This window comes from Notamacropus eugenii, chromosome 5 (genome assembly GCF_028372415.1).
Source record: "Notamacropus eugenii isolate mMacEug1 chromosome 5, mMacEug1.pri_v2, whole genome shotgun sequence".
Taxonomy (NCBI): domain Eukaryota; kingdom Metazoa; phylum Chordata; class Mammalia; order Diprotodontia; family Macropodidae; genus Notamacropus; species Notamacropus eugenii.
The window spans coordinates 103,278,019-103,303,257 of record NC_092876.1 but is presented as its reverse complement, the minus strand read 5'-3'; the positions used below and the strand labels follow the sequence as shown (position 1 = coordinate 103,303,257).

At 38.4% G+C, this 25,239-nt stretch overlaps 2 protein-coding genes across 6 annotated transcripts in view; one reads left to right on the top strand and one right to left on the bottom strand.

Moving 5' to 3' along the window:
* Positions 1-12,913, top strand: part of LOC140504964 (phosphatidylinositol 3,4,5-trisphosphate 3-phosphatase TPTE2-like) — a 111,730-nt gene extending 98,817 nt beyond the window's left edge. Inside the window, exons 18-20 of the mRNA XM_072610451.1 lie at positions 10,665-10,760; positions 11,650-11,720; positions 12,699-12,913. Coding sequence (XP_072466552.1) covers positions 10,665-10,760; positions 11,650-11,720; positions 12,699-12,801 — 270 coding nt within the window. The 3' untranslated portion in view covers positions 12,802-12,913. The remainder of the gene's footprint in view (positions 1-10,664; positions 10,761-11,649; positions 11,721-12,698) is intronic.
* A 10,255-nt stretch (positions 12,914-23,168) lies between these two features.
* SLC25A15 (solute carrier family 25 member 15) overlaps positions 23,169-25,239 on the bottom strand; it is a 37,107-nt gene continuing 35,036 nt past the window's right edge. For all 5 annotated transcript variants that reach the window (XM_072610450.1, XM_072610447.1, XM_072610448.1 and 2 more), the window contains exon 7: positions 23,169-24,902. In XM_072610450.1, the coding sequence (XP_072466551.1) occupies positions 24,778-24,902 (125 nt within the window). In that variant the 3' untranslated portion in view covers positions 23,169-24,777. The remainder of the gene's footprint in view (positions 24,903-25,239) is intronic.

The following is a 25,239-nucleotide window of genomic DNA, read 5'->3' as shown; positions in this document are numbered from 1 at the left end:
TAAGTTATTCTTCTGGTTCTGCTCATTTCACTCTGTATCAGTTCATACAAGTTGTCCCAGGTTTTTAATGAAATCATTCCCTTCATCATTGCTTACAAGAAAATAGCGTCGCATCACGCTCATATAACACAGCTTGTTTGGGGAATTCCCCAATTGATGGGCATCTCCTCCATTTCCAGTTCTTTGCCAGATTGTTTCTATGATTTGTTGTTTGATGCACTCATTCTTTAGGATTAGATTGTTTAGTTTCCAAATTAATTTTTAGTCTACCTTTCCATGGCCCTTTATTACATGTAATTTTTATTACATTATCATCTGAAAATGATGCATTTAGTACTTCTGCCTTTCCACATTGGATTGTGAGGCTTTTATGCCCTAATGCAAGGTCAATTTTTGCATGGTTACCATGTTTAACCAAGAAAAAGGTATATTCCTGGGGGGGAAGAGGAAGGAGTCAAGTTGGTAGAATAAATGCAGGGAATTGCTTGAGTTCTCCCCTAAACCCCTCCAAATATCTTTGAAAATGACTAAGCAAATTCTAGAGTTACAGAACCCACAAAATGACAGAGTGAAACAAATCTCTAGCCCAAGATAGCCCAGAAGGTCGACAGGAAGGGTCTATCCCATCAGGCTGGGAGGGGAGCACAGTCCAGTGTGGGCCACAGGGACACAGACAGGGTTGGAATAGGCTTTAGGGAACTGAATCACTGGCAGCTGTGGCTGTTTCCAAACTTCTCAACCCATCAAGACCAAAGACAGCATAGAAGGTCAGTGGGAAAACTACTTCTAGAACTCTGGGCCCACAGATGGTAGGATGATTGAGCAGCTAATCACCTGATCAGAGGGGGATTACAGGGATCTCTTTGCTGGCACTGAGGCAGGATTTTCTTGCATTGCCCTGCTTGGATCTGGGTCACAGTGCTAGGTGGCAGTCCTGGGGTGAGGAGGAGCTCTGGTGTGGCAGAACTTGTGGTAGCAGTGGAGAGGAACTCTTCCTCACATTTTCAAGTCAGAAAAGAGTGCTTGTGGTCACTCACAGACCAGAGTACAATCTAGGAAAGGGGTAAACACCTCTCTTTTGATCATACCACCTTAGAAGAGCTGAAAATTTACAAGTCTCTAGAAGTATCTCTGAAAACAGCTGCACAAAAACCCTGAAGCCTGGAACAGTACACCCAACCCCACTCCCACCCCCACCCCTACAGGAAGCAGAGTCCTACCTTGATAAAGAATTAGAAAGTTAAGTATTTGGCTGAGAAAATGAACAAAGTGTAAAAAAAACCCTCTAGACTATAGAATCATATTCTGGCAACAAAGAAGATCAAAACATGCAACCAGAAGAAGACAACAGAGTCAAAGTTCCTACAACAAGAGCCTACAAGAAAAATATGAATTGGTTGCAGGTCATGGAAGATCTCAAAAAGGATTTTGAAAATCAAGTAAGAGAAGGGATTGATTAGAGTTGAACTGTTTATATTCCTACATGGAAAGATAATATTTATAAGTCATGAGATCATTCTCAGTATTAGGGTAGTTGGAGAGAATATACATACATACACACACACACACACACACACACACACACACACACACACATAGACAGAGAGCACAGGGTGAGTTGAATATAAAGGCATGATATCTAAAAAAAAAAATTAAGGGGTGAGAGAAGAATGTGCTTGGAGAAGGAGAAAGGGAAAAATAGAGTGGGGTAAATTATCTCACATAAAAGAGGCAAGAAAAAGCTTTTGCAATGAAGAGGAAGAGGGGAGAGGTGAGAGGAAATGAGTGAACCTTACTCTCAGTGGATTTGGCTTAAGGAAGGAATAACATACACACTCAATTGGGTATCTTACCCTACAGGAAAGTAGGGGGTTTGGGGAAAAGAGAGGGGGTGACAGAAGGGTGGACAGATTGGGGGAGGAGGTAGTCAGAAGTAAACATTTTTGAAAAACTATAGGGTCAAAGGAGAAAATAGAATAAACAGGGGCATGGGATAGGATGGGGGGAAATATAGTCTTTCACAACATGACTATTATGGAAGTATTTTGCATAACTACACATGTATAATCTATATTGAATTGCTTGCCATCTCATGGAGGGTGGGTGGGGAGGGAAGAAGGTAAACAATTTGGAGCTCAAAGTTTTAAAAACAAATGTTAAAAATTGTTTTTACATGCAACTGGGAAATAAGATATACAGGCAATGGACCATAAAAATCTATCTTGCCCTACAAGAAAATAAGGGGGAAGGGGAGAAGAGAGGGGGATAGAGTGATAGAAGGGAGGGCAGACTGGGAGAAGGGGTAATCAGAATGCATACCATCTTGGGGGGAGGGGAGAGATAGGGAGAAAATTTGGAACTCAAATTCTTATAGAAATGAATGTTTAAAACTAAAAATAAATTTTTTTAAAAAAGAAAGAAAAAGGTATATTCCTTTTCATCCCCACTGAATTTTCTCCAAAGGTCTAACATATCTAACTTTTCTAAAATTCTATTCAGCTTAACTTCTTTCTTGTTTATTTTGTGATTACTTATGTAATTCTGGGGAGGAGGTTGGGGTCCCCCACTAGTATAGTTTTGTTGTCTTATTTCTTCCTGTAACTCCCTTAACTTCTCCTCTAAGAATCTGGATGCCATACCATTTGTTGCATATATGTCTAGCAATGCTATTACTTCATTTTCTATGGTACCTTTTAGCGGGGATGCAGTTTCCTTCCTTATCTCTTTTAATTAGGTCTATTTTTGCTTTTGCTTTGTCTAAGATCAGGATTGCCACCCCTGCTTTTTTTTTACTTCAGCAGATGCATAATATATTCTGCTCCTCTCTGTTCCCTTTACTCTGTGTGTATCCCTCTGCTTCAAATGTATTTCTTGTAAACCAAATATTGTAGGATTCTGGTTTTTAATCCACTCTGCTGTCCATTTTGATTTTGTGAGAGAATTCAGGCCATTCATATTCAACAGTTATGATTACTATCTGTGTCTTTGTCTTCATCTTATTTCCCCCCATTTATGCTTTTCTTTGTTCTTTCTCCCTTTCCCTCCTCACTAGAGTTCTACTTTTGACCCTGCCTCCCTCCATCTGCCCTCCCTTCTATTTACCCCTCCCTTTTCTTTCCCCTTTCCCTTCCCACTTCCTATAGGGTAATTTAGGTTCCCATACCTGAGTATGTTATTCCCTCTTTGAGTCAAATCTGATGAGAGTAGGTAAGTGCTCATCTCCTTCCTTTCTTTCCTTCTACTCTAATAGGTCTTTGTTCCTCTTCGTGTGATATAATTCATCCTTTTCTGTCTCCTCCTTTCCTCCTCTCCCTCTACAATCCCTTTTCACCACTTTATTAGATTTTTTTTATAATCACATCAAAGTCACCTTATACTCATACCCTCTGTCTATGTATAACCCTTCTAAATGTCATAATAAAGATACAATTCTCAAGAGTTACACATATCATCTTTCCATGCAGGTATATAAACAGTTTGCCTTTATTGAATAACATGTTGTCTTTTCTTTGCTGTTTACCTTCTCATGCCTCTTTTGAGTCTTGTATTTGAAGATCAAATTTTCTGTTAAGCTCTGATCTTTTCATCAGGAAGGTTTGGAAGTCCTCTATTTCTTTGAATATCCATCTCCTTCCCTGAAAGATTATGCTCAGTTTCTCTGAGTAGTTGATCCTTGGTTGCAATCCAAGCTCCTTTGCCTTATGGATTATCATATTCCAAGCCCTCCAGTCTTTTAATATAGAAGCTGCAAGGTCCTGCGTAATCCTGACTGTTGTTCCATGAAATATAAATTGTTTCTTTCTGGCTCCTTGTAGTACTTTCTTTTCAACCTCATAATTCTGAAATTTGGCTATAATAGTCCTTGGCATTTTCAATCTGGTATCTCTTTCAGTAGGTGATTGGTGAATTTTTTCGATAACTTTTACCTTTTGGTTGCAAGACCTCAGGGCAATTTTCCTTGATGATTTCTTGAAAGATGTTGTCCAGGCTCTTTTTTTCATCATGGCTTTCAGGCAGACCAATAATTCTTAAATTATCTCTTCTGGATCTATTTTCCAGATCACTTGTTTTTCCAATGAGGTATTTACATTTTCTTCTATTTTTTCATTCTTTTGATTTGACTGATTCTTTTTTAAAAAATTTATTTGTTTTCAGTTTTCAACAGTCACTTCCATGTGTTTTAAATTTTCTCCCTTCTCCCTCTCCAAGATGGCATGTAATCTTATATGGGTTCTACACATACTTTCTTGTTAAACACATTTTCACATTAGTCATGTTGCATAGAAGAATTAAAATGAATGGGAGAAACCCAGAGAAAAACTAAAACAAAACAAAATGTAACACAAGAAAAAAATAGTCTGCTTCATTCTGTGTTCCAATTCCACAGTTCTTTCTCTGAATGTGGATTGTCTGACTGCTTCTTGATGTCTCATTGAGTTACTAACTTCCACGTGGTGGGTTCTAATTTTTAATGAGTTGTTTTCTTCAGTTAGCTTTTGTATTTCCTTTTTCATTTGTCCCATTTTACTTTTTTAAGGAGTTCTCTTTGGTGAGTTTTTGTGCCTCCTTTTCCATTTCGCCAATTCTACTTTTTAAGGAGTTGCTTTCTTCAGTGTACTTTTTATTTATACTAGTATTTTAGTTACAGTTTTTGCATCAACATTCATTAGGGGAATTCAAATATAGTTTTCTTTTTCTGTTTTGACTTTCAGTGGCTTAGGTATCAAGACTGAATTTGTGACATAGAAAGAATTTGTTAGGACTCCGTTATCTATTTTTTTAGTTTGTATGATATTAGTATTACTCTTAAATGTTTGGTAGAATTTGCTTGTAAATTCATTTAGTCCTGAGATTTTTTTTCTTATGGAGCTCATTTATGGCTTGTTAAATTTCTTCTTAAAAGATAAACCTGCTGAAGTATTCTATTTAATATTCTGTTAATCTGGGTAATTTATGTTTTTCTAAATATTCATCCATTTCATTTGGATCATCAGCTTTACTGACCTATAACTGGGCAGTATAGAGAACAGGGTATACTCCTTTCTGTTGTTATTCACTTTTCTCTAGAGGTCTATCATATCTAACTTTTCCAAGATTTAGCTCCTTATTCAGTTCCTTAATTTCTTTCTTGTTTTCTTTTATGGATAGATTTACCTCATTTTTAGAGGGAAAAGTTGAGATCCCTCACTAGTACTGTTTTACTATTTTCTCCTGTAACTCATTTAATTTTCCTTTTAAAATTTAGATGCTATGCCATTTGGTGCATATATGTTTGATATTGATATCAATTTATTGTCCATGGCACCTTTTAGCAAAATGCAGCTTCCCTGCTAATCTCTTTTAATTAGGTCTATTTTTTTGCTTTTCCTTTATCAGAGGTCATGATTACTTCTCCTGCCTCTTTTACTTCAGTGAAAGCATAACTGATTCTCTTCCAGCCTCCTATTCTAACTCTATATGTATCTTCTTGTTTCAGACGTGTCCCTTGTAAATAACATTTTGTTAGATTCTGGTTTCTAATCCATTCTGCTATCCTTTTTCATTTTATGAATGAGTACATTCATTCCCATCCATAGTTTTGATTATTAATTGTGTATTTCCCTCTTTCCTTTGTTCTTTTTAGCTTTACATTCTCACCTTTGGAGACCTCATCTGTCTTTGTGTGTCTTTAGCTATTACCTTTTCCTATCATCTCAAATTTAACATGTCTATAACCAAATATATCCTACCATCCAATCATCCAAACCAACTCTTCTTTTTTTTTTTTAATTTAACTTTTGACATTTATTTTCACAAAATTTTGGGTTACAAATTTTCTCCCCTTTTATCCCCTCCCCCCCCCAAACCCAAGCATTCTAATTGCCCCTGTAACCAATCTGCTCTCTCTTCTATCCTCCCTCTCTGCCCTTGTCTCCATCTTCTCTTTTGTGTTGTAGGGCCAGAAAGCTTTCTTTACCCCTTAACCTGTATTTCTTATTTCCTAGTGGTAAGAACATTACAGTTGATCCTAACACTTTGAGTTCCAACATCTTTAGCTCCCTCCCTCCCCACCCCTTCCCTTTGGAAGGCAAGCAATTCAATATAGGCCAAATCTGTGTAGTTTTGCAAATGATTTCCATAATAGTTGTGTTGTATAGGACTAACTATATTTCCCTCCATCCTATCCTGTCCCCCATTACTTCTATTCTCTTATGATCCTTTCCCTCCCCATGAGTGTCGACCTTGGATTGCATTCTCCTCCTCATGCCCTCCCCTCTCTCCTCCCCCCCACCCTACTTGTGCCCTTGTCCCCTACTCTCCTGTATTGTGAGATAGGTTTTCCTCTCAAAATGAGTGTGCATTTTATTCTTTCCTTTAGTGGAATGTGATGAGAGTAGACCTCATGTTTTTCTCTCGCCTCCCCTCTTTATCCCTCCACTAATAAGTCTTTTGCTTGCCTCTTTTATGAGAGATAATTTGCCCCATTCCATTTCTCCCTTTCTCCTCCCAATATTTCTCTCTCACTGCTTGATTTCATTTTTTTTTTAAGATATGATCCCATCCTCTTCAATTCACTCTGTGCACTCTGTCTCTATGTATGTGTGCGTGTGTGCATGTGTGTGTGTGTAATCCCACCCAGTACCCAGATACTGAAATGATTCAAGGGTTACAAATATTGTCTTTCCGTGTAGGAATGTAAACAGTTCAACTTTAGTAAGTCCCTTATGACTTCTCTTTGCTGTTCACCTTTTCATGGTTCTCTTCATTCTTGTGTTTGAAAGTCAAATTTTCTTTTCAGCTCTGGTCTTTTCATCAAGAGTGCTTGAAAGTTCTCTATTTCATTGAAAGACCATTTTTTCTCCTGAAGTATTATACTCAGTTTTGCTGGGTAGGTGATTCTTGGTTTTAGTCCTAGTTCCTTTGACTTCTGGAATATCCTATTCCATTCCCTTCGATCCCTTAATGTAGAGGGTGCTAGATCTTGTGTTATCCTGATTGTATTTCCACAATACTTGAATTGTTTCTTTCTAGCTGCTTGCAATATTTTCTCCTTGAACTGGGAACTCTGGAATTTGGCCACAATGTTCCTAGGAGTTTCTCTTTTTGGATCTCTTTCAGGCGGTGTTCTGTGGATTCCTTGAATATTTATTTTGCCCTCTGGTTCTATAATCTCAGGGCAGTTTTCCTTGATAATTTCATGGAAGATGATGTCTAGGCTCTTCTTTTGATCATGGTTTTCAGGTAGTCCCAAAATTTTTACATTGTCTCTCCTGAATCTATTTTCCAGGTCAGTTGTTTTTCCAATAAGATATTTCACATTATCTTCCATTTTTCCAATCTTCTCGCTATGTTCTGTGATACCTGTCTTTCTCACAAAGTCCTTAGCATCCATCTGTACCATTCTAGTTTTGAAAGAACTATTTTCTTCAGTGAGCTTTTGAATCTCCTTTTCCATTTGGCTAATTCTGCTTTTGAAAGCATTCTTCTCCTCATTGGCTTTTTGAACCTCTTTTGCCAATTGAGTTAGGCTAGTTTTCAAGGTGTTAATTTCTTCAACATTTTTTTGGTTCTCCTTTAGCAGGGAGCTGATCTGCTTTTCATGCTTTTCTTTCATCCCTCTCATTTCTCTTCCCAGTTTTTCCTCCACCTCTCTAACTTGATTTTCAAAATTCTTTTTGAGCTCTTCCATGGCCTGAGCCCATTGGGTGGGCTGGGACACAGAATCCTTGATTTCTGTGTCTTTGCCTGATGGTAAGCATTGTTCTTCCTCATCAGAAAGGAAGGGAGGAAATGTCTGTTCTCCAAGAAAGTAGCCTTCAATAGTTTTATTTCTTTTCCCTTTTCTGGGCATTCTCCCCAGCCAGTGACTTGTCCTCTGAATATTCTCCTCACTCCCACCTCGCCTCCTGGTCCTCCCAGCCAGCATTTGGGGACTGAGATTCAAATGCTGCTTCCCGCCTTAGGGCTTTTGGCGGGGGCAGGGCTGCTATTCAGTGTGAGAATTAAGTTCAGATGGTCAGGTTGGGGCAGGGCCGCCTCTCAGGCTCCGTTCCCTCAGGGGGTTTATGTACAGACCTTCCACAATGGATCCAGGCTCCTGCCCACTTGGGGAGCCCCTGTCTGCAGCTGCCTCTCAGCTTCTACCTCCCGGGGGGGCCCGAGCCATGGGGGTACCCCACTCCCCTCTCGACCCGCCAAAGAGACTCTCTCTCACCAACCCCCATCACCTGTGGGTGGCGGGACTTGTGCCGCCGCTGGAGATCCCGTTCCTGAAGCCTGCTCGGATCTTTTCCTCTCGGAGCTGCAGCCGCCGCAGGTCTGGGCTGGGCTCCGCGTCTGCAGCGCGACGGACCTTTTGCGAGAGGTTTGCAGGTCCCTCTGTGGGTGGAGGGACCTGCGTGGCCGCTGGAGATCCCATCACCGTAGCCCGCTGGGATCTTTTCCTCTCGGTGTCGCGGCCGCTGCAGGGCTGCACTCAGCTCCCAGTCCCGGCGCCCAGTCCGCAGCACGAAGGACCCCCCGCGAGAGGCCTGCAGGTCTCTCCGGAACAGAAATCTCCCTCACTCCAATATTCCATGGCCTCTGGGTGCAGAATTCACCGTGAGTTGGTCCCCTCTAGCCGTTGTGTGGGTTGTGGGTTCGGAGCTATGTGTATCCAAACCAACTCTTCTTCCCCACCCTCTTCCTTCACCAATTCCTTTTCTGCCACTATTATTATCCATCATTCTCTTTTGTCCTCAATTCAAAACCTTTTCTCTTTCCTGTCTACCTTTTAATGCTTATTTTGAATCTTGTATTTGAAAGGCAAATTTTCTATTCAGTTCTGATCTTTTTATCAGGAATGCTTGAAAGTCCTTTATTTCACTAAATATCTATTTTTCCCCTAAAGAATTATACTCAGTTTTTCTGGATAGGTGATTCTTGACTCCACTGGTGATAACGTGGAAGCTGCTAAATCTTGTGTGACCCTAACTATGACTCCACAGAATTTGGTTTATTTCTAGATGCTTCAAATATTTTCCCCTTGACCTGGGAACTCTGAAATTTGCCTTTATATTCCTAGGGGTTTTAACTGGGATCTCTTTTAGGAGGTGGTCAGTGGATATATTTCAATGTCTATTTTACCCTCTGATTCTAGGATATGAGGGCAGTTTTCCTTAATAATTTCTTGTAATGTGATGTTCAGGCTCTTTTTAAAAAATCATGTATTTCAGGTTCATTAATACTTAAATTATTTCAACTTAATCAATTTTGCAGATCAGCTGTTTTTCCAATAAGATATTTCATACTTTCCTCTATTTTTTCATCCTTTTGATATTGTTTTATTGTTTCTTGATGTTTCATGAAATCATTAGCTTCTATTTACCCAATTCTAATTTTGAAAGAATTACATGTGTGTGTATGTATGTATGTATGTATATATGTATACATACACACATATACATATACATATATATATATATACTAAAAGTACCTCTTTTTCCATTAGGCCAATTCTACCTTTCATAGAATTCTTTTCTTCAGTGAATTTTTGTACCTCTTTTTCCATTAGGCCGATTATTCTTTTTAAGGTGTTATTTTCTTCAGTGTTTTTTGTGCCTCTGTAACTAAGCCATTGAGCTTCTCTTACTACTTTTCTTGCATCATTTTATTTTCTTTTCCTATTTTTCCCTCTACCCCTCATCTTATTTTTTTATAATCCTTTTTGAACTCTTCCAGGATTTTTTTTGGGCTTGTGTCCAACTCTTTGAGGCTTTGATTGTAGCTGTTTTGACATCATGGTCTTCTGAGTTTGCGTCTTGATCTTCCCTGTCACCACAGTAACTTTTTATCATCAAATTCTTTTTATTGTTGTTTTTGCTCATTTTTCTATTTCTTAACTTTTCACTTTGTGGTAAAGTTGGGCTTTGCTCTCAGGATGGAGAAGGCACAGTCTCACACTTCAGGTTTCTCATACTACTATTTTCAAAGCTCAGTGTGTCTAAGTTTTCAGTGCTTCCAATGTGGTATTATATAAAAAGAGGTGTGGTCACTTCTCTCCTGGCTTGTGCTCTGGTCTTTACTCAGGTAGGGACCTTTTTCCCCTGCAGCCACTCCTTCAGCCTTGGAATTGTGACTTAGGATGCTGCTCTCCTGCAAGTGCTAGTGTTCCTTTCAGCCTTGGAACTGAGACCAGGGTCCCTATTTTTGTGAGTGACCACAAGTGTTCTTTTCCATGCTGCAGCTGTAATCAGGGCCCCTACTTTCCTGTAGCCACAAATGCTAGTGTTCCTCTTCACTTTGGGACTGTGAACTGGAACTGAATGTGGGCAGTGCAACAGGGTTCTAAACCCGGTGCCGGCAAAGGGTCCCCTGTAATCTCTTCTGATCAGTTGTCCAACCCCCTTATCTTCTGTGGCCCAAGAGTAGCTAAAGCTACTCCTGCCACTGATGCAGCCACCTCCAATGCTACTGGCATTAACCTATTGTGCTAACCTCCTGTGTTGTCTTGGGTTGGAAAATTGTTTCATCCCAACCTTTTATTGGTTCTACTGCTCCAGAATTCAGCCTGAGGCATTATTTTCCAGTTGTTTGGAGGAAAATTTAGGCAATTTCTGGTAAGTTCCTACCTTTACTCTATCATCTTGACTCTACCCTGTACACCTTGATTATTAAGGTTTCTAAGTTGCATTTTTCAATCACAGGTATCTCATGATGAAGAAACTAATTCTGTAAATATCATACTGCATAACTGTCCACACCTCTCTGGTGATGTGAAAGTAAAATTCTTCTCCAGTTCTGTAAGTACAAGAAGTAATTTTTGTAATTTTTACCTTGACGTTTTCTCTAACAGTTCCCTAATGTAGAACTAAGTAACTCTTAATTTTCAATGAAAGTAGGAAACAAAGACTGCATAGATCATGGAAATTCACAACAAAGTCCCAAATCCCAATTTTTCTAATAAGTTCAATCCCCTTAGTCACCAAAACCTTCTCTAGAACTATTAACCAGTAACAGTTTGGTATCAGCAAAACTGACTGATAAATTCTAGCTCCACTCAATTCCTGCTACTCCTCCTTTGGGAAAGAGTTAACCAGCACTGAAACAGTAAAAGATAAGAGAACCAGCTAAGGATGGTTTATGGAATAGACGACCCCCTTCTGGCCCCATGCAACTGAGTAACCTGGAACTGCACTCTCAATTACTATATTTGAATAATGGAAAAAACACTGGTCAAAATATCAGGAAGTCTGGGCATTAGTCCTGATTCCATAACTTATTAGTAATATAACCATTGATATTTAATCCATGTGAACCTCAGTTTCTCTAATAAACTTTTGTAAAGGGTATGTATGTGTACGAAAATCTCTTAACCTCACAAAATTAAGATCAAACAATGGATTAAAAGCATTTTGAAAATATTAAATACTTATAATTATTAGTTGTCTTCAATATATAATAAGTTTCTAATACACAAAGATATATTTGGATATGATATGAAGTCTTTAATGCAGTCTGTTTAGTACTCTCTAAAATAATTTAAACCAGTATAACAGTGACCAATATTTGACTGAAGGGTGGGGGCTGGGACTTTAGTCATTTTAGAATTGAAATAACTAGGTCTTTTAATAAATTTTGCTAAGAAAAAAATAACCCTTTTAACATAGTATATATTTCATGTATTTTTAGGCCCTTCCTATACTATATGAGAAGTGTCCATTTTTCTTTTGTTTCAATACATCTTTTATAGAAGACAACAGGTATGAAGTTTGACTTAATTAAATTAAATTCACCCTAATGAAAAACTAGATGTCGGGGGGGAGGGGAGGAGAACAAAGAAAGAACCCTTTGGGTGAATGGCCAATCATTTTGTAATCAGTTCACATTTAGACATGAGTACTGATGGCTTCAAAGAATGAAAACTGAAATGTCAGTTACTTAAAGTTGACACCAGGGAAGTTAACAATCAGCTTTGAGGTTGATATACCAAAGAAATTTCCAATGTGTGTGAGTATCCCAAGCCTAGGAGAGAACATCTGGAGTTCTGTTCACCTGTGGTGAAGGGGTGAGGGAAAAGTTGGTCACCTAGAAATTGTGTATTTGTTGGCATTGCTGAAGGATCAGTCCTTGTACAAAAAGAAAACTTTGATTTTAAAATGATTAATTTCATGTCTGGAGAAACAGTAGTGTTGTATCTAGTAGAAATTTCCAGAGAAAGACTTGAATATTACTCTTGGGGTTTAGTCTCTGCTAGAGTTCCATCATACTCAGAAATGGATCTAATGCTCTAGATGTAAAATGTTCATTTCTTTAATTCTACAAAAGAAATGGTTTCAGAAGAATTCAATAAAGTCTTTCACTAAGTTATTTCCTCCAAAACAATATCTAGCCTGTACCACTTATTGGCTTTCCACCGAGGGAGGGAAATATGAGGGCAGAGAAAAAAGGAATGGGCTAGTCACAAAAGAAGATATAAACTCAGGATGATTTAGGTTTGACACTAAAGTACTACTAAAGAAGGTTGTTTTTTTTTTTTAAATTGCACCTGGGAAAGAAGTTTGCACCTATAAACTACTAGGAGGATTAATACATGATATACATTTTTGCTTGTTGCTTTGAATTTCATTAGAGAGGGAAGAAATGTAAAAAGACTGGAAGACAATTCTCAACAGTGAATAAAGTTCTACTTTTTCAAGGTTCAGAAAACATCAAATTTATTTATTTTTTTTGCCTCTTAGGCTTTATCTTTCCAGAAGTGAATTGGACAATCCCCATAAACAAAAAACATGGAATATTTACCAAGAAGATTTTGCAGTGGAATTACTGTTTACGAAGACATAACCTTCAGAAGTGTATATTTGTGTAAATGTTACTCCCTTCTTTTAAAGAATCATGTTCCTGTGAACCCCTTACTATATAGAGGCATCTTCTAAATCTATATGTCTTTGTTAATGGATTCATTTGTATTTTATGTACTTAGGAATTCTATTAAACGTTATAAGTAAAATGCATATGCTCATTTTCTTGTATACTTTCTTACAGGGACTTTCAAGAAAAGCAAGGTGATGCACTGCACTGAAAAGTGGGTTGCATGTGGACTTAAAGGACCTATATTCAAATCTTGGTTCTACCTCTTTTTAGTTGAGGGCAAGTCACTTCATTTCTCTGAGCCTCAGTTTCCTTATCTGTAAAATGAGGGTATTAGTCTGGTGAAGCCAATGGACCCCTTCTCAGAATAGCTTTTCTAAATGGATAAAACAAATTGCATGATGATATGAAGGGAATTAATTCTGTTGCAATACAAACACCTAAATATTAAAAACATAAAATTCACAGATTAAGAACCTCTAGAACAGAAGCAATCTGGTGTAGTAGAGCGTTGACTATACAGTTAGAAAAGCCTGGATTCAGATCTGGCTTTTGATACTAGCTGCATGACCCTGGGTAAGTTATTTAACATGTTTGTAGCTCAGGAAACTTATTAAGACTTACCTACTCGTTATGGCTGGAGCTCTCACACCAATAAAATCCAAATACTTGACTTATTAACTGTGCAATAATTAGCCATGGAGGATGTGGGTAGTAGGTCTTCTGCTTAAGTTCTATGACATGATGGCATACAGGTGACCATGGAATCCTGAAGACACTGACAAAGGAACCCAAGCTTTTGGTCTAATCAGGAGGGGTTTCTGTGATCAAATGGATTCTTTGCTGTTCAAAAATCAGCCTAGTTATCAGATTGGTCACAAGAGGCATCTTTTGGTCACAGCAACTCAGTATAGAAGGTTTTAATAGTCTGGGATGAATAACCAAACTGCTCAAGCAACATAGATTTAGAGAGAGGAACAATATTTGCATCAAATGTCACCAATTAGAATGTAATATGCAAGATGTAGGGAATGACACAAGTGTGTGTGTGTGTGTGTGTGTGTGTGTGTGTGTGTGTGTGTGTGTGTGTAACACCAAGAGCTATTGCAGTCATCAATTAGCAAACACTCATTAAGCATTTATTAATAACTAGCATATATTACTGATAATAATAAAAGCACTTTGCAAACCCTAAAGTAATACCTATTATAGATTGCAAAATACATGTAGTGATATATGTTATATCTAAAATAGAATATATTATAATATATACTACATACTGTGTCTATGTAAATCTATATATGTGATGTAAAGGAAAATATAAAATCTATGGTATAATATAGTACATTATAGAATATATTATATGCTACAGTAAATAATATAAAATATTTTATGTTTTCTAGATTATGTAATATAGCATAGATATAGCGTTTTATGTAATATGCCATAAATTACATGTACAGTAATAATTTTACAAATTATAACACTACAGCATACAATATATCCTATATTTTTACATATATATACATATCACTTTAAGGTTTGCAAAGTGCTTTACATATATTGGTTCATTTGCTCCTCACAACAATCCTGAGAGGTATGTGCAATTATTTTCCCTATTTTACAAATGGGGAAACTAAAGGATATGGAAGTTTACTGACTTGTCCATGGTCACATAGCTAATGTATCTGAACTCAGGCCTTCCTAATCCCAAGTCCAACATTCTATCCACTGGGCCTCTGTGCTAGACACTGTCCTAAGGGTTGGTGATACAAAAAAAGGCAAAAACAAACCCAAAATCACCACTGTGCCTGCCTTTAAGGAAGGGAATATCAGGCGTTGCAGTGCAAATTGGGAGGGAGCCACTTGGATGAGTACTAACGACTGCACCACACAAGGAGAGTAGCTGACAAAACTTTACTGCTTCTCATGGGTTTACCTTAGCTTAAAAAGGCCAGGGTCTTTCACTGCATCTGGGGCCATCTCCAGTCATCCTGATCTATCTCTTGCCACTGGACCCAAATGGCTCCAGAGGAGAAAGTGAGGCTGGTGACTTTGCACAGCCCTGCCTCACTGAAATCCAATTCACTTGCAAGTCAAGATATCACCTTCCTAATGTCATGATCCTCTTCAAGAATGAAGGACAAACAACAACTGCTTCTCATAATGGGTGAAGGAGAATAGATGCTGGTAGGAGTCTCCATGAGCAGCACCCTTGCCTCAGTCCAAGGGCAGCATATAATGGGGGGAGGGTCCAGATGTATAACAGCTCATACTCACATAGAGTTTTAGACAAAGCCAGTATTTTTTTAATAAGAGACTGCCCCCATCATAAAGTATTGGGGGTAATCTGGACCACTTGCGATAAAAGTATTTTCTGAGTTGCCTAATAAGGATCGAGGGGCAGGAATCAAGAATCTTAACCTCTTAACTGTTCCACACAAAAAGCTGGGGTGGGGATGGAGGGGTGATGGTGATGGTAATTCCTGGAGTCTGAGTTTATATGCGTATATCCTTCTGGGGGAGGAACTATACCAGTCACTGGCTCATAATCCACCCTTACTCCCAGAATCCCTCATTCAAACCTGAAGTTTTCCTGTCTAGAGCATGTATAGTGGACAGTGGAGGACTTGGATGCTGCTGCCCTTGTTTGGATTAGGTACCAGAAGTTGTTCAGTATCACTGGTTCCAGGGTGACGTACCTGGGGTAAAATATAGAAACAAGGTCTCTGCAAAAAAGCAAGAGCCCGTTCAAGGTGTCTGGGTCTGGTTGCCTTCATTGTATAGGAGTTAGCCAGGGTCAAAGTTCAGGTAGAAGAAAGTTAAACAGGTCAACAGGAACAGGGCAAATGGAGCCAGAGCATCTCAATCAATTCCCATCTAGTGTCAGATGTTACCTATGGAACTAAATCAAGGAAGGGTACAGACCAAAGTCTAGGGTTCTCCACTCTACCAACCCACCTTCTATCTTCCAGATAGTCACTTTCTTTCCCACCAGCCTCACAAGTATTTTCAACCAAGTTGCAAACTATAAATTACCATTCAAGAATATGCTCAAAATAATAAAAATAACTCTTGAGGTTTCACTTCACACCCAACAAACTGGTGAAGATGACCAAAAGTGGGAAAAGTGTTGGAGGAACTATGAGAAAACAGGTACACTAATACACTGTTGGTGGAGCTATGAATTAGACCAATGATTCTGGGTATCAGTTCAGGATTATGCAAGAAAAGTAACTATGCTTTAACCTAGAGAATGAACTACTGGGCATACATATTCCCACAGAGTTCAAAGACAAAAACAAAGGTGTGATATATTCTGAAATATTCATAGCAAGAGTCTTTGTGGTAGTGAAAAACTAGAAAGAAAATGGATGCCTATCAATTGAGGAATGGCTAAAAAAGAACTATGGCATATGAATGCAATGGAATATTATTATGTAGTTAAAAATGATATGAAGAATTCAGAGAACCACAGGAAATCTTACCTGAACTGATGCATAACATAATAAACAGATTCAAAAGGATAATATGCACAATTTCTAAAATCAATGTAGTGAACCAATCAGTAAAAAGAAGCAAAGACACTATGTAACTGAAAATTAATTATATTTCCTGAGAACACATGATGAAATAACTCCCTCTTCATGGAACAAAGTGAGGGGATTATTAAGGTGGGATGTTGAATACATTGTCACATATAGTCACTGTATTGGGAGGTTATGTTTATTTGTTTTTTTTTGGTAACAAGGGAAAATTTTAATCTGGGGGGTAGGAAAGAGTGCTTTTCAGAAATGGCTAAGATAAAAGGGACCAATAAAATGTGCTTTTAAAATTACATGTGCTTGAAGTATCGATGTGAATAGGTCCTAATACTGCCTTAGACACTCCCTAGCTGTGTAGCCTTGGGCAAGTCATTTAACCTCTGTGCCTCTACATTTTTTTTCTTTAAAATAAGGATAATAATAGCACTTGGGCATCTAAAGTGGCACAGCAGATAAAGTGCCAAGCCTGGAGTCAAGAAGACTCATCTTCCTGAGTTTAAATCTGGCCTCAGACACTTACTGTGTGACCCTGGGCAAGTCACTTAACCCTGTTTGCCTCAGTTTCCTCATCTGTAAAATGAGCTGGAAAAGGAAACAGCAAACCACTCCAGCATCTTTGCCAAGAAAATTCCAAAAGGGGTCAGACATGACTGAAAAATGACTGAGCAACAAAAAATAGCACTCATCTCCCAGGGTTGTTAGGATCAAATGAGTGAACATATTTAAAAAGCTTAGCAAGTCTTAGAATATTATGTAAGGGTTTTTATTATTTGGATTATTATTACTTAGCTGACAATGTGAGAGAAAAATCTAAACCCTATCCTGTGTAAACTTGAGTCAATTGCTTCCTTAACTTCTCTGGTTTTCAGTTTCTTCATCTAAGGGTAATGAACTATATAACCTCAAAATCCTCTTCAGGACCAAAGTTATGATCAGTGATCTAAATCTTGCTTCTTTCAAGTGAGAAATTAAACTACAGCTTAGACTGTTACTTTCCCTCATGCTGGGACACTGCACCATTTTTGCCAATGACAGGTCATTGATCTATCTGCTTTTTTACATTTTTTTCAGTCATTTTCTTCCAATTTAATTGATCCAAGTTTTCATACAGGCAGTTTTCAATCTTTTTCACTACCACTTCATTGCTAAAAACAAACAAAAAACCAAAAAATCCTAACTGGTAAGTCGACTAAAATGGTTCTCTTAAACTAGAACTTGCTAACAGGGTCGATGGTAACACCACGCCGGGAGTTAATTTTTACTCTTTGAATGAGAATTGAACACTCACTTTGGGCTGCAAGAGAGATACAAGAAAAGAAAAAGACATGGTCCCTTTTCTCACAGAGTTATGAATCTGGTAAAAGGAATGCTTACTCCAGAGTTAACTTCCTTTTATCTTAAACCTCTTCCTTTTTTTCAAATTTTTCCCATCTTCTAGAACTGAGACCTGACTGTTCTGATGACACTGCTTCCCTTACAACTCTTTCCAATACTGGCTACTCTTTTTCCATAATCCCTGATCTTACATCATGGTGGGCACAACTTGAAATATTTCTTGCTCCCCACTGTCCCCTCCAAACTCCCTCTGCTACCATCACTGAACAACATCTCTTCCTTTGAGGTTCACATTACCACATTTATCAGCCAGTGCAGATCCTAGAGGCTATTAACAATGCCCAGAGCATTCTTCCTTCCTCAATGAATTCAGTGCCCAAATCACAGTCTTTCCCTACACCCCAACTCCTGCCCTCATTCTAGAGGACTTAGCATACATATTTGATGCTATAAATCAAATACTTGAACTTCCCAATTCCTCAGTCTACTCAGTTCCCATGACCTACTCCTCCACTTATCCTGTTACACACAAAAGATGGTCATTCCCTTGACTTTCCCATCACATAAATGTTCCACTTCCATGTTCATAAACTCTGAAATTCCTTTATCTGAGCATAATATATTCATTCCATCTCTGTCTTAAAATCTGCAATCTCACTCCCTATTACTTCCAAGATCAAATACAGAATCCTCTGCCATTCAAAAATCTTCATAACCTGGCCCCCTCCTCCCTTTCCAATATTCCCCTCACCTTACTCCCCATTCCCACTACTCAATTCAGTGACATTAGCCCTCTTACTGTTTCACAAACAAGACACTCCATCTCTCATATCCAGGTGTTCTGTCTGGTTATTCCTCATTCCTGAAATGCTCTCCTTCCTTGTTTGACTGACTTCCTTTAAGTCTCAATAAACATCCCATATTATACAAGAAGCCTTTCCCAAGCTCTCTGGATTTTAGTCTCTGTCTCTCTCTCCTGTATACAGCTTCTTTTTACATATCTATGTGCTTATTATCTCCATTAGATTGTGAGTTCTTTATAAGCAGGGACTCCTTTGCTTCTCTTTGTAGTTCCAGTGCTTAGCACAATGACTAGCACATAGTTGGTACTATTTTAGTAAAGCATTTCAAAAAGTATTTCATGTTATTCTTGTGAAAAAGATGATGGGATGTAAGCTATCAATCAATTGGATTTAGTTCTGGTTGAATGGGCCAATTCAGAGTTATATTTGTAAAAGCTGGGATATGAAAAGGCTCTTGGAATCCAAATCCAGCACTTTCCAGTCTATCATGGATACTGCAACTTGGAAGCAGGTCTCCAGTAAGGTGCCCCAGAGGTCTGTGCTTGATCCCATGCAGCTTAACATCAATTACCTAAATAAAGACAGAGATGGCATGCTTTTCAAAAACTTTTTTCAAAAAGATTTTGACAGGCTAGATATTGGGCTAGGTCACAGGGGCAGCCTTGAGGACACAAGTGGTCCTCTAGGTCCTCAAGTACAGCCCTTTGACTGAATCCAAACAGAACAAATTCCCTTAATAAAAGGATTTGTTCTGTAAAACTTCGACTCAGTCAAAAGGCCACCCTGAGGACCTAAAAGACCACATGTGGCCTCAAGGCTGCAGGTTCAACACTCCTGCCTAGATCATCAGCTATGATGAAATTTAATTAGAATGAATACAAAGTCTTACAGTGGGTTAAAAGAAAATCATCAGAGATTGTTTGAAAGAGACCTGATACTTTTAGTGGAATTTGGATTTAATAGTGTGAGATGGCAGCCAAAAAGGCAAATGTAGTCTTGGGCTGTATTAAGGGGCAGAATTTCCAAGAATAGGAACCAGGGCTATTACTCACAGGTTCAAAGGAAGAATGCTATCAAAAGTATTATTTCCATTGGTTCGCTGTGTTGAGAGGTGGTCTGTCAGAACAGATATAGCACTGAGCTGAGAGTTAGTAAAACCTGGATGCAAATCCAGCCCTGGTCAGATCACATCTAGAGTACTATGTTCAAATTCAGGGGCCATAATTTTGGAAAGACATGGGTAATTAGATTGAAGTGTGTCCAAAGGAGAACCACTAAGATGGTGAAGGACCAAATGATTATGCCATATGAAGGGTAGAAAATGGGGACGTTTAGCCTTGCAAAGACCCTGGTGGCAAGGGGAGGTAGCAGAAGGCTTGGTTTTGTTGGTAGTGGTGTTGTTTAGTTGTGTCCAACTCTTCAGGACCCCATGGATCATGACACACCAAGGCCTTCTATCCTCTGCTGCCTCCTGAAGTCTGTCCAAGCTCATGTTAATTGCTTTCATGGCACTATCTAACCATCTCATTCTTTGCCCTCTTCTTTTCCTTTTGCCTTCAATCTTCTCCAACATCAGGGGCTTTTCCAATGAGTCCTCTCTTTCTCACAATGTGGCCAAGGTATTTAAGCTTCAGCCTTAGTATTTGACTTTTCAATAAATAACCCAAATTAATTTCTGTTAAGTGTTGACTGATTTTTACCAGTGCCACAATTCAAAAGTGTCAATTCTGAGGCACTCATCACTCCTTAGACTCCAACTCTCACTGCCATATTTTCCCACTGGGAAAACCATAGCTTTGACTATACAGACCTTTGTCAGCAAAGTGATCTCTGCTTTTTTTGCATGTTGTCTGGATTTGCTATAGCATTCCTTCCAAGAAGCAAGTTTCTTAATTTCATGGCTGTAGTCACGGTCTGCAGTGATCTTTGAGCCCAAGCACATAAAATCTGACACTGCATTTGCTAACTGTATTCCAGTATCTAAAGGTCTGTCATGTGGAAGTAGGTTAAAACTGTTCTGCATGATTACTTGCTGTCTTGGAGAAGGGGGAAGGAAAGGGAGGGAGGGAGAAAAATTTGGAACTCCAAATCTTACAGAAATGAATGCTGAAAACTATCTTTATATGTACATGTAATTGGAAAAAATAAAATCTATTGGGGGGGGCTGTTCTACCTGACCCCAAAGAAAAGAATTTATAAAGGCATATTTGGGCTCGATGTAAGGTCAATATTTTCTAGCTATCTAACACTTGTATCTGTCCAAAAATAGTAGAATATGCTATCAAGGAAGAGACCAGATTCCTCCTCATATGTGTGTATATTTACACATATATACCAATATTTAGGGGTCAGGAGTAGAAAAAAAGAGAGATACCAGAATAGGAAGAGGAGATCCATGAAAGTACAAAGTCAGAGAAGGTAAAGGAGGAGTTACAACAAGGCTGTATAGCATGAGAAGGATAAAAGAGGATACAGAATGCCATTGAGCTGATTTACTGATCACTGGTGACTTTGAGAAAAGTGTCAGGAGCTGGGGAGGATGAAAACAGATTTTAAGGCATGGGTTGAATAGGTGGTGATGTGTGGGCAAGGATTGTAGGAAAACTTTTGGGAATACTCTTTTTAAGAAGTTTGACAGTGAAGGAAAGGAAATGGAACATAGGTAATTTTCTTTTGTTTTGTTCTGTTTTAACCATACAAGGCATCTGAACAGGTTGTTGACAATGGGAAAAAATTCAGTAAAGGTAAAATAAAAGGAAAGATTTAGAAGGATGATGATTAAAATAAGACTGATAGATCTATATGCACATATACAACCTTGGATGTTCTAGCTCCTAAAACTACTTTCAAGTCACATATATACACATATAGATATGTAAATACATGTATGTACATGTATACCCATACATATATGTGTGTCTTGTTCACATTGCCGGAAATCAGTGACATTATATCTAGCAAGAGGGAAAAAAATTCTATTGTTTAGTTTCAAGTGCAATAAATGTGTATTTTTTTTACAGATTTTAAATGGTCAAAAATATTATGACAAAATCTTTCTTCCCAGAAACTTCCTGGAATCAAGCCAGCACTTTGGAATATTACCACATTCACATTTAATCTCATTTCTGCCCATATAAGGGTGGAAGAAATAAAGGTATAAAGGTGGAAGAAATTTCTGAGTGCAGAGATGAAAGGAAGGAAGGGAGGAAGAGAGGGAGCGAGGAAGGGAAGGAAGGAGGGAGGGAGGAAGAAAGGAAGGAAACTTATCAGACAGCAAAACTCAAATACTATATTCATGTATTAAGGAAATAATTTAATGATTGAAATACTAGAGACTCTTTAAACATGGTATTTGAAGTTATACTTCTGTTGGAAAAAAAAACAAGACCTGATGTTAAATGGTGCCAATTGTACTACAAATTTGAACACAAATTCATCAAATAGATTCCATAGAAGTTCTATTCCCTGACTTGACTAGCTGACAACCCCGCCCATGGTACTTTATATGACTCCTGTTGAATCAGGTAGCATGTTGAAAAGTCATGTGCTCCGCAGAAAGGCTAGGCTCAGGGCAGGGGTAATGGCAGGAAATTAGACCAGGTCCACAGGGGCAGGAAGATCTTGGTGCATAAGATTCCTCCGAGAGGGAATAAGGTAGGTATTTTATGCATTTTGTTTCTTTTCTCTACCTTAGTCAGAAGACAATGACAAATAATTTTAAGAGAAATGCCAAAATATTCACTCTGAACAGGGGGTTCCCTTTTTTGTGTGTTCTGGATCCCTTTGGTATCCCTTCTGATGAAGCCTATGGACCCCTTCTCAGAATCAGAAAGTAGATCAAAACCAATGACCTAATCTAAGACAGCATTAAAACAAATGCTAAATTTCAGTTAGAGGTTAATGAAAATAAAAATGTAATATTTTTCCCATCCAAGTTCATGGATCCCTAAAATCTGTCTGTGAGGTTAATGGATCCCAGGTTAAGAAACTCTAACTCAGAGGGAGGCGAAGGTCAGTCAGTCCATAGCCTCTCAGGTAGCTTGAGCCCTACCCTAGAGAATCATCACCAAACCTAATAGCAGTTTGTCTAATTTTAGCAAAATCATTACTTCTCCTAGAACATAGAAATATAGAGGTGGAGAGAGCTTCATGAGTGTAATTAAAATGAAAGTAATTAGCACTTTTAAGGCAGAATTTTCAAATCTGCTGACAAAGACAGTTATTGCTAATCATCCATTTCTAATAGAAATTTTGCCATTATTTAAAAAAAATAACACCAAAAAGAGCATTGGGGAAGGAGCTAAAATAAGGACTTATGAATATCAGCATGGAAAATCCTAAAGTATCCAAGTATAGAATGTGTGACTGCTATTGTCCTTGGTTTCATCTTTGCATGTTGGTTGATACGTGAGTGATATCTTCAGGCAGTCCCTCCCACTCACCCAATTCTATGCACGCAATGAATGTGCTAAAAAATTTAGCTATTACAATGATCATTGGGTGAAAGACAAAAAAAGCCATTAGCAAGAAACCAGGTTAATAGTCCTTTAAGATAAACTTACTGTAATTTTACACACACACACACACACACACACACACACACACACACACACGCCTATGACAAAGATGAGATTATTTTTCTTACAGCTTACAGAAATCAGTTTTGCAATTTTATATTCACATCACATACACATTAAAAATCAGAAATCATTAAGCACCATTTCTAAAATTCAGTCATTCTCTGTGACAAATTTCAAAAGGATCAAACAACTTCATATGAACTTCAGGATGTGTTAACATTGACATTGCACAGACAGATTATCTTTTTATCCAGTGCTATTTATGTGATTGAGCAGTGAACCCCCCACGCCAGCATCAGTTGATGATTACAGAGGCACAGGGGGATTTACTTTGTACATGTACAAAGTAGATGTCCTCCACCTTTCCCTCTTCCAAAGTTGGAGACCACAGAAAAATTGACCAAAGAATGGCGAAAAGCAAGAGTCCTCATTGGTACCCTAGGGGCTTCTTAAACTTCTTCTACTCAGAACCACTTTTCATGTTCTGGCAGTGTTCGTTGGCACTACATAGCCTGAGGGCATGCACAGTGCAATGTGGGCATGCTTTGAGCTCAGTACCAAAGCTTCAGTGAAGTTGCACATGCAACACAGGCAAGTGCTGCCAGAAACATCTCAAATTCACTGGTTTTTAATTAATTTTTGGTCGTTGCACACTCAGAAACCTTTTACTGTTACCAAATTTTTTGTGACATCATAAGGGGTCACAACCCACAGTTTAAGAAGTGCTGCTTTAAAATTCAAACAGCCCTGTATGGTGAAGTTCAAGAGTTGTCTCTTCACAGTAGCACTCCAGCACTCCCTTATGACCTCATTCAGCTTAATCCAACCATGGAAACATGAAGATTTTTTCTGAGGAGGAATTTAAGATAAAAAGGGAGGTGAATGCCACTGATACTGTCATTAGATTTGGGACAATTTGATTTCAGATCAAATTTACCTGCGTGACATCAGAGCGGAAGCTGGTCCCACTTTAAAAAACAACTGTTGGGGCTATTTCAGGTAAGACTATTAATGGATTTTCTGGGGAAACATTAGCTCTGAAACTTATGCAATATCAAAAATATGGAAACCATGCCAATTCAGAAGCCACAGGCTTCTCCATTAAATTTTGTTTCACAAGAGACAAAGAAAATTTTATTTTACAAATTGACTGCTCAGCATATCTCAATTGGTACTTTTGAAAAAGAAGCCATAAATTCCAAGTATGCTATTTAAATAATTATTTACAACTTCTTCTGATCCACTTTTAATGCTATATAAACACATGATCAGCCCTAGGTCTTTTCTGGTGAAGTCTAAGTTAAAGACAAGAAGTCAAACTACATCCTTCACTTCAAGCCCTTTCACTATCCACACTCCAAACACAAGGACAGATGGGGGATGCTAAGAGTCTCCATGGACCTATCTGAAGCCATTTTCAAGACAGGTTCACTTATGAGACATAGCTCACTGGGTGTATTCCTGGTTAGAAGAAGAGATAGCACTTAATCTCTCATAGAAACACTAGCAGAAACTAGGAGATGGACAATTTAGGTTCTTTGGGGAAAAGATAGGGGAGGTTGGTGGGAAGAGGAGAGGAAAAGTCCTATGACGTTAAAACAGTTCTACATTGGTCTCCATACTCAATGAAACCTAGAGATGGACAGCAGCAGACTTTCGATCCAGTTCTATTTCCACCAAGACACTTTAGTAGGCTTCAAATTGGCTCATCATCAACTTCCTACTGTATTCATATGCCAAAAACAGGGCCCCATTGGCAGGGAAAGCTCGGATCAAAGTAGGTTTCAGTCCAGAATATAAGGCCGCTATCCCTACAAGACAAAGCAAAACAAAAAAAGATCATTTGGCATTTTAACACTGAATATGAAATTCTATATGGCAAAACATGGAAGTACAAATCATGGTTAAAAAAAATTTTTTTGAGATAGCAACAGGGGATAGACAGAACTTGTGCTTTCAGTGATATGGGAACTACCCTGGATGAGGGAACTCCCTCTCCCAAGGCAGGTCAGCCCCTTCTCTATAATTTAAAGTCTTAGAGACTTGCCCAGGGCACTAAGAAGTTAAGTGACAAGCCAAAAGTCACAAAGTCAGTATGTATCAAAGACGGAAGTTGAACCCAGGTCTTCTTGGTTACCAAGTTGACTA